Below are 10,029 nucleotides of genomic sequence, written 5' to 3'. Positions count from 1 at the left end.
AAGCTAAAATCAAACAGTGCGTAAAAATCAAAATAAAACACCTGTTATGTTAGCCATCAAAGAATGTTGTCATGTTAAGAGCTTCATTTGTACTGAGATATATAACAATTTTAACGAATGTATAATAAACATTACATTTTTAAGATTTTATATAAATTTTAGCACATAACACATCTTGCAACACATAGTTTAATATATTTACTATCTTTTACAGTTAAACATACAGAAAAACAATGCTTAAAATAGGAAATGAGAAAGAAAGAAATATATTTTATGGAAAGAAAATTTCAAAATGAACATTACCACCAAAGTATCATCAAAGATAGACTCCATACTACTAAACACATTGGTTTATGTTAAGACAAATGTTCCAGGTTTACTGGTTTAAGTTATTTTTTCTCAATAAAGGATGGAGGATTTTCTTTGCTTGACATTTTCACATGAAATTCTTTCATTGTGTTTTCAAGAGCTTGTTTATTTCCAGAGAAATATGCTGCACTTGCATTATGGAATAGTAAAAGTTGTCTTTGCATAACTTTTATCTGAAAAAAAATATGATTCATTTACGAAATTTGGTTATAACATATAATATATGCATTCACAGATTTTGGAAACTTTGCACTTTTAATTGGAATTTTGTATACTTGTATCAAAAAGAAACGGTTGGTTACAAGCAGCAAACCTTATTTTCTTCAAGAAATTTCAACTTGATTGTCAGGTCACTTCTTATTCTCTCAAATTTTTCTTTCTGTTTCTCATAAACTTTCTTTGCTTCCTCTGCTTTAAATGTTGCCGCAGATGACGTTGGTGTTGTTTGAGAATAATATTGATGGTCCGACCTATATGCATCATACTCAAGTCGAGCTGCATCATATGCCTTAACTGTAACCATGGTATCTTCAAATGTTTTTGAACAAAGTGTTTGCAAACTGGCTGTGAAGAATTCCATTGCAGCAAGAAGAGTTTCTCCATTACGAGCCACAGTCTTTTGAGTTTCTGCATTGTAATTAAATTCATCATGCAATTCAGGTGTTTTTAGACCTAACTCACTAAAAACATCACCCAAGCTACGTTGCGTCCCCAACACAACAGAAAATTGTTGTGTAAGCTGCTTTGCAACACGTAAAAGACTCATATATTTTTTTTGCGTATCTTTAAGAACAGCAACCTGGCTTTCCAATTCTTCGTCAACTGTCTTTGATCCCTTACCAAACTTTTCCGACAGGACTTGTCTTGTACATTTATATGTTGATATACTCCATTTCTTAAGATTCTCCATTCTTGCTGATGTATTAGGTTGCACTAGAGAAGTGCCTTTGTTTTCAACCATAACATTATTACTACTTCCAGAGGGCAAACTTTCATTTCGATTACTTTGTGGGGAATCTAAACAATGACAAATCAAGAACAAATGAAGATTATACCAATAACAAAGTCCTACTCTATTCAGCAAGAAACTGAATACTAAACGTAGATCTATGCTATGAACGACATAAAGTCATAAAGATACAACTGGCAATTTACAATTTGCGATCTTTGATTAGAAAACAATGAAAAAAATGTAAATCAATTGCAAATACAACAGTGATAAACCAAAACTACGGTAATCAGAATTTTTCGGTAGATTGTAAATGCCATGTCTTTAGCAAAGTAATTGGTAAATAGCATACGGAATTACACATGTTAAAAAAATAAAAACATTGCAACTTTCTATATCTCCACATGTGATTTCTATAATCAACAATGCATTTTTAATTCGAGCGATTTCAAATTATATTGTTTTGATATAGTTATCAGCCGAAAATAGCTCTCCTTTTCGTAATGGAAAACAATCGTATCATACGTCCGACTTCTTATAAAGTGATGTTTATAGGTGTAAGAAAATACAACAACGTTATTGGAATAATGGTATTTTAAAAGCTCTTAGAAAACGTTGAACTTGAAAATTTATACATACTTGAATGCGTTGAATTATTTTGTAAATCCGTAGCAACTCTTAACATATCCTCCATTCTAGTGAAAGAAGAATTATCAGACAAATCTATAGTGGCCGTAGTTTGAGAATAGTCGCCATTTAAAGCAGTTTCTCTAATAAAATTATTGTCATTTACACCCTGTTGCTCCACTGAAGCCATACTATACCTTATTTGATGAACGACGACGTCATCATATACGGGAACCTATGACGTCATGTGCCAAAAGCAACGCAATAACCAATGATGTGGAAAGTGTGGAAATGTAACAGTTTTGTTGAGGTTTTATTTTTTCATTAAACATGAATGTAATTTATGGCAATATAAAAAAGGCGATAACATTGTACATAGAAAATGTACATAGAAAAGCAAAATCTCGAATTCAGAATAGGATTGAATCGAACAAATCAAATATACACAACAAAATTTTTGAATGTTCAATGAGAGGATGAGAAAGACACGTACGTTGTTTGAGAGGTTTCTATGGTAAAAATATTTCTAATAAACTATTTAGATAAATGTAAGGCTGTTAGACTTATTCGCATTACAAAACGTGACGTTTCATGTTCAAATGATTTCTCAGTAAATCTACGTTATAATGAAGGCGTGAAATACATTTTAATGGCATAAAATACGCTGAAATTATTTAGAAAGAAATCAATTACATAGCATGATGTGCAAGGACCAGATGAAGGTGTAATAAACGTGCAAAGAAAGCAATCAAACACTATATTTGTCACTGAGATTTTGATCTGTTTAACTCAATGTCATTTTTACCAAGCATTGGAGCTAAGAAATAATCCATATCTTGGCCTGTAGCTAAATGACCTTCGTATGCTTCGAGCCAAATTCTACCTTTCAGTAAAACATCTAGTAAATTACGTTGAGCATTCCAGCGATCACGACGGAAATAACATATAACTAAATGACCATCTTCATTCTTGCCAAACGTGTGTGTTTTTGGACCGCTAATCCAGTCAGGCATCGGTGCAGGAGACTTATAAACGACCATTATTGGTAAACCATTTGGATAATCGTTCGGAATACTGATTCGAAGTGTGTAAATGTTTCCGTTGTTTGTATTCAAAACAACCTCCATTTTAGCGTTGCTTGATGAATTTTGATCAAACCATGTAATTCTCTTGCCAAAATATTTTTCCAATATCTGTTTCTCTTCTGCTAATCTTTTGTTTGATGATTTGACCAAGACATTTGAAAAATAGAGAAATTTTACCACGAATTCAATATGATGTCAAAGAAACAAATATTTTACCTTGAAATTCTGCATGTGAATCGCAAGTAAAAATCTTTCTAGGAAACAAGTCCAACGATTCACTCATCATTCTACACTGCTTTCACTTTCGTTTAAAGAATATTTTAAATCAATTATGCGCAAATGTATTCCATTGTTTAAGAAATAAATGTTAGTCATTGCTCAACCTTCGCGTCTTGTATCACTAGGTTTCTCCTGTTCACAATACTGACTATAGTTACTTATACTTTGATGATTATAGAATATCATAAATTAATATCAAGCTGAAGCAGAATCAATTTTCCGTTACTTTTTATGTCTTTATTTAAGATTTATAAAAATATGTAAATAAACAGCTGACGTAAATATTTATTGGGACATATAATATTTGAATAAATGTGTACGTAAACAATGCTAACCTCGAAATATTATCAATATTGACATGGGAGCCACGCCATTGTCGACATCAGCCATTTTTATAAAGATATCTTGAAAGTTTTTACATTGATCAATTAAACTTGATGGTTAGCAAATCCACAACAAGGCGTTCATTTTTATCTGCAAAGCGTCTGGTGTCAATGGGTCACTTTTCATGGATATTACTAGAATTATTTTCTTCTATATTATTAGATAGTACTGAGTTTTCTTTATACTTATGAGTAAAACAAACAAATGCAAAAACATAACGAAAAACAAACATAAAGCAACAAACTTTGTAGAGTCACTGTAGCTGTGAATGCTTGAATGTCTATTGTCTATCCGCTACCACAAATACCACTACCTACCTAGTCAACAAATACCAAGGTACGCAAGGAATTTCTGGACTTAGTAAGATTATTACATATGAAAAGCAAATAAAGAATGACAAATGTGATGTTATATTTACAGTTTTAACGAGTACAAAAAACCAAGAATATAATACAAGTGGATAATATCAGTAAGATAAAAGATGGGTTTACATAAAATTTTTCTATTAGTGTGTGGCAGTACTTTGTTGTACTAACCAGTGCCCAGCAGTTCCTTTTATGCTAGCAATTAAGCTGATATTCTCAATACACTTTATCTTCGTCATAGTTCATCAAAATTTTATAAAATAGTTTTGAGAATGATATTTAAGGGTTTCTACCAACGTATATAATTTAAATTATGATAAGTTTCCTTAACATGAAATTAATCGAATGCGTCTGCATAATCTTCACCTAGAAGCGATTTTAACCTTCGAATGACTATTCCAAACGAAGGACGGTGGTCTGGACACTAAACATAATTTAATGCATTTTAGAAGTCATTTTGAATGAAGATGTAATTCATAATATGTAAGAAAGGGCAAGATTTAACATTTTTCATTCTCAAATATACACAAAGTACTTCTGTAAGAGCGCGATGATGTGGTTTTTTGACATACACGTTTTTTGTAAACCACTTAATACTTTCACGAAAGTTTGATATTAAAATTTGACTTAAAAAATAGAAAAAGTCCTGCCTTTCGTATTAAATTTAGGACAACGAAAAGTGCAGAACCTTTGTTTAATATCAAAGATTATTTGTGAAAATGTACGTCTCTCACCTCAAGCCAACAATCTTTCATTATGGTGTAAATACCACTACGACAGCTTTCAGGTTTCTTTAAACGTTTACCAGACATTATCTAAATGTAATAGTGACATGATTCCAGAGCTCATAATAAATCAACAATTTACAAAACATACAACAATAATTTCAACTTTGAACACTGGATAAATATGAAAGTCTCCTTGAAAATTAAATCACTCGTCGTACATTAGAAATAACAAAGTCAACAAAAGGCAACTACAGCCTTCAAAGTGCCAGTGATAAAAACTATTTTTTCAAAGTACTTACATAACTAACTACTTGTGGGTTTCCATAACTTGCGTACGGTGACATTCCACCACTGAAAACTTCCCACATCAAAATACCTCAATATAAAAACAAATTTTTTCATTCAAAATGAGGTAAGCCAAAGGTTTTTCTTAATCTCCTTACCATACGCCCAAATATCAGATTTACTGCTAAATCTATTGTACATTATAACTTCAGGTGCTGCCCATTTTATAGGAAATTTCGTTCCTTCAGAGGCTGTGTATTCATCGTCGATCACAAACCTTATGTGAACAAAAAATGAGACATGTATTTCAACGACACACTGCATAATTGTAACAGATCAGTTTCTGAGACAGGATGTAATTTAGCGACATAGTCAATTATGTTTCTAACGATAATTTGGTGTAAAATTTCTTACCTGGAAAGACCAAAATCACAGACTTTAACAACAAGATTCATGCCAACGAGACAATTTCTTGCAGCCTAAATAGGAAATATAGTTGATACGACTTTCGTCATTGTAGAATGTAAGATGCAGGAGGGTAAAGTACTTCGATAAAGATACAACAGTAAATACCAAATCTCGATGAATAAAATTTTTACTCTCCAAATAAGCCATTGCAGACGCAACATGAAAAACTATTTCGCAAAGCACAGATAATTTTTGACTGCGTTGTTTACGCAAGAAGGTTAAAAGGCAACCTGAAACAAAATTGATTAAGTTGGTAAAATTTCAATCAAAAATAAAAAACTTATTCTCAGCAAACAGTTTTTCTCATTATTACATACCATTGGGTACAAATTCTGTGATGATGTAGATGGGTGTTTGACTACAAACTCCATACAACTGAACAAGATTTGGATGATGGAAATGTCTAGAAAGTAAACGTGAAATATTGAGACTCGTGCAGATATGATATAAAGACACAGTTATGATATAGAGATGTAGGTATGGTATAAAAACGAAGGAAAAACATCTTTAACGGTTTAACCATGCATGCGGTTCAACCATAAACTGCCAAACTGGGAATGATATTTTTTATGGTTTTTTTTGGCAAAAAGTATGGTTCATGATAATTTAATAAACGACATTGAACATTATAAAATAATATACATATGGGATTATTGTAGAATGCAAACAGGGATGTAACTAGAACGTTAATTGATGGGGGGTGGAGGGAGGATATTCATATATTCACTTGTGCCCCAATGATTTAGTTTGAAAGTTAATTGGCTTTCAAAAGAAATCAGGAGCCATGGAGCACAACTAGTTTTGTCTCCGAATATCAATGATAACTTACTGCATCACTTTTGCTTCTTCAATAAAATCATCCTCGGACATCGAATTTGGTTTCATCATTTTAACAGCAACTTCAGTGGTGCCGCGCCACCATCCTTTACATACTCTCTGAAAATATGTTGAAAACTTCATTTTATTGTTTATTTTGGTTTCTATGTTGTCAACATCATCAATTGATTCAAACATCCTAAATACCATTCAAAACAATATTTTCTCACCCCAAATTGACCATTGCCTATTTCATGCCCAAGATTAATTTCAGAGCGATCAATTTCCCATTTTCCTGTAAAAAATATAAATATCAAAGACTGCAATCATTGAAAAGGTTGGTGTTCATATCTGATTGAAACTTACCATGTCCTAAACCAACAGTTGGAGGGTTGGTGTCTGATGATGGAGGTTGACGCAGCCTTGTCACAAGACCTATGCATAAAGATGAATAATAATAGTAGCTGCAAAAATTTTAAAATCAATGTCTCCCAATTAAAGGATGAGAGTGAGTAAACTTGAAAAATGCAAAAAGATAACAGAAAATACGCCATTGTAGCACGTCAACAATGAAACACACCTCCGCTGTTTAGTTTGTGATACTCAATAAGTTCAGGAATTGTGGGAAAACAATGTCTTGGGGATATTTTGTAAAATTTATTTTCATCTTGTTTAATATGATAATGTTTCACAACACCAGCATGTCTAAATTCAAAGAAAGATATGCAAATGTTATATCACACTTGGAGAGAGTTAAAATTGTAGTGAAAGTTCAAGAAAATTCAAATAATTTTTCAAATACACATACAAAAGAGACAAAGTCATGAGACCATCTTTACTTGAGTTTCGAACAAGGAAAGTGCCCTCCTTTTGCTAAAGATGACAAATTTTATCAATAAATGATGAACTTGATTTCCATGATTAAAAACTGCTGACACAGGCAAAAAATAAACTTATATATCTTAATGAAAATTGCTGGAATATATTTCTTAACAAGCGAGTTGCAATTCCTCTACTCAATTTACTGTTTTGAAGATAACTATATACAACCTTAGATAGTTGATATTTCCCAGAAAAGAAAACATATAATATTACAGATCTTCAATTATAGATCAACATACCTCTTTAATAAGTTTATCTTCTGCAACATGTCTCATTATGTCACCAAAATACCAACTAAAACAAAGGAAAATATCAAAAACATCAAAACAAAATAAGATTAAGCTTGTATAATTATATAAAAAAAAACCCAGTTCATAGCAACATACCATTCAGTATCCAAACCTCCCTTTTCTCGAACATAATTCACTGGAATATATCCCTTTTGCCTAATAATATGGCAGGTAAATTTAAAAGTATTTTACTGTTTTCATCTGGTTTGAGCAGTAAGTCAAGTAGTCAACTAAAAATGTAATTTCTAGTTATGAAACAAAACTCAGTCCCTCCACTTCTTTTTGTGTTCTTGCTTTTCCCAATACTTGACATGTTTATTTAAACTTACTAAATAATTAAGTCAATATTTACCCATTTCTATCCCTAGCGAGACACCAATGTTCACCCTCACTAATCAAAATTGTAAATTCATCACCCTAAAAATGGAATTCTTACAAATCTTGTATGAAAAAAAACCAAATGCAAACATATGTTACCTTACTAAAGCTAAGATCACCACTTTCTATTCCTTGAAAACTGTATAGTGCAACAACATTAAGACCCTAATATATCAAGAAAGACTAATTTAGTTATGATGTTATTTTAATCTAACTTAAAAAAATTACATGAATAATTTACCTCATTTTCTAATGGTGTAGGGGGCAATGGTGGCAGTGGTTTATCTAGAAAAACTAAAAATATTTCTAGAAGTTGAATAACCGAAAAACATTTCTTTAAATGTCATCTGCTCAACAAACAGTTATGTATGGCATTAAATGAGGCACATTTGACTAATCTAAATCTTTTCTAAGTTGATTTGGTATTATTTTGACAAAATTTCCAGGTTAAATATTTAGGTTAAGCAGTTGTTAATGAACGATCAAATATTCATATTCCCAACAGTGGTCACATACGTAAAGTAGTACATAAGCATACAAAACTCCACTAATGCATAAAAAATAATCCTCATTAAGAAGTTCCATTACCTTGTGAATTGGATACCGTATTTACAAATGTCTTTTGACATCCCATTGCTTGCTTGTCTGTGTTATGACAACATGTCCATTGATTACCAATAAAAGCTCCAGGATGATAGTAAGATAAAAGAGTCTTATTTTTTCGACACTCTGTATTATGACGAATGGCAACATAAATGAAAGAAATTAGAAAGAAAGAAAATATAATTTTCCTTTTGCACTACATCTACATCAATAGAGACAAACCTTCTTGGATAGCATATATCCATTCTGATTGTTGTTCTTCATTATTAGCAATAATATATAAGGTATATTCTTGATAAACAACCTAAAGAGAAATTTTTGATCACCTTTGATTCTATCAATTACATTACATCTAGTAATGGTTGCAAAATTTTTCACTTTAATCTTTTAATGATTTACCTGAAAACAATATTGTTTATCAAAGGCATTATCATCAACTGCCTCAACAACCTTTACTTTAATGAGATCAACTGTTCCTTTCATTTTACCGCGTTTCTAAATTTACGTTAATAATTTACAAATGTATTTCAATTGCTAACCCTAAAGAGGGGATTAAGCAATATTTGTTCACTAATTTGTTATGAAATGAAAAGTATATGTAATTGTTTTAAACAATAAAGTAGAAAATCAATCTAAATCAACAAAGTGATAACTAAAACGTCAATAGGCACTTTCCCATTTTCAATAAACTTTGAAAAGTAAGTGTGTAGGAAGATAAAATAGGTTGAAAGAAATCATGTTAGAAATAATAAATAAAGATGTAATTAGAAGCGTATTCAATTTAATAAAACCGTAAATACAATAAACGATGCAATAACGAGCAACACCAATGACCAATAAATCATGAAGTCAACTTACCTGTGGTGTACCTTCATAATATTGAAGCTGCTTTGGTGTTAAAACAAAAACTCGTTCTTTATAGTTGATTGTAGATAACTTTTTTTTCCCCTGTGAACGCTTAAACATTGAATCAACTTTCAGTTCTTTGTCTGCGTTGTCGAAATAGGACATAATTGTTGTTTATGTGCCACACATTCCTCCAAACGATATTAACAAATTTTACGTGTCTATTTGCAGGAAAAAGTTACTGGCTCCATTAAAGAACAATAGTAACAAGAACGTTTGCTGAGTGCAGTTACAAAAAGGAGTCTGTTCTGTGTATATTTATTCACGGCATCACAAAGACGGAAGCTTTGCAACAGAAAATCAAACGGAAGCAAACACTGCTGTTGCCTGATTGCCTCCAGGAAGTTTATCAGCATAATGCCGAAAGTTTTGAACAAAAAGCTGCTGACAGAGCTCCTTTGGCCATCACATTGTGAGAATAGTTAAGAAGCTACGACATTTGTCCAGTCAAACGACTTACATTTTACAAAAAATTGCCACTAAGATATAGCTTTAATGTATGTATGCTAAGAACAATTGAAACAGATTTTCACATGACAAAATACAAACATTATGTACATTATGTAAATTATGTACAGCGAGAAGTAGCGCTGAGTATTAAAGAAATAAATTTAT

General features: G+C 31.6%; 2 protein-coding genes across 2 annotated transcripts; both read right to left on the bottom strand.

Annotated features, from left to right (window-relative positions):
• Positions 1 to 44: 44 nt before the first annotated feature.
• On the bottom strand, positions 45 to 2,157 carry LOC124445900 (arfaptin-1-like). Its single transcript, XM_046996684.1, has 3 exons — positions 1,958 to 2,157; positions 683 to 1,386; positions 45 to 542 (listed from the first exon to the last, which is right to left on the bottom strand). The coding sequence occupies exons 1-3, from the start codon at positions 2,133 to 2,135 to the stop codon at positions 390 to 392; spliced, it is 1,035 nt and encodes a 344-aa protein (XP_046852640.1). The 5' UTR covers positions 2,136 to 2,157; the 3' UTR covers positions 45 to 389.
• Positions 2,158 to 4,087: 1,930 nt separating this feature from the next.
• On the bottom strand, positions 4,088 to 9,767 carry LOC124445359 (cytoplasmic tyrosine-protein kinase BMX-like). Its single transcript, XM_046996077.1, has 21 exons — positions 9,367 to 9,767; positions 8,908 to 9,003; positions 8,731 to 8,812; positions 8,494 to 8,634; positions 8,147 to 8,199; positions 8,005 to 8,070; positions 7,880 to 7,944; positions 7,624 to 7,683; positions 7,477 to 7,531; positions 7,164 to 7,228; positions 6,936 to 7,060; positions 6,722 to 6,790; positions 6,586 to 6,650; positions 6,369 to 6,475; positions 5,857 to 5,942; positions 5,645 to 5,769; positions 5,486 to 5,550; positions 5,230 to 5,348; positions 5,086 to 5,162; positions 4,793 to 4,873; positions 4,088 to 4,482 (listed from the first exon to the last, which is right to left on the bottom strand). Exons 1-21 carry the CDS (start codon positions 9,517 to 9,519, stop codon positions 4,396 to 4,398), a joined length of 1,842 nt encoding a protein of 613 aa, XP_046852033.1. The 5' UTR covers positions 9,520 to 9,767; the 3' UTR covers positions 4,088 to 4,395.
• Positions 9,768 to 10,029: the final 262 nt, after the last annotated feature.

This window comes from Xenia sp. Carnegie-2017, unplaced genomic scaffold (genome assembly GCF_021976095.1).
Source record: "Xenia sp. Carnegie-2017 unplaced genomic scaffold, XeniaSp_v1 HiC_scaffold_22, whole genome shotgun sequence".
Lineage (NCBI taxonomy): Eukaryota > Metazoa > Cnidaria > Anthozoa > Malacalcyonacea > Xeniidae > Xenia > Xenia sp. Carnegie-2017.
This window is presented reverse-complemented; position numbering and strand designations above follow the sequence as displayed.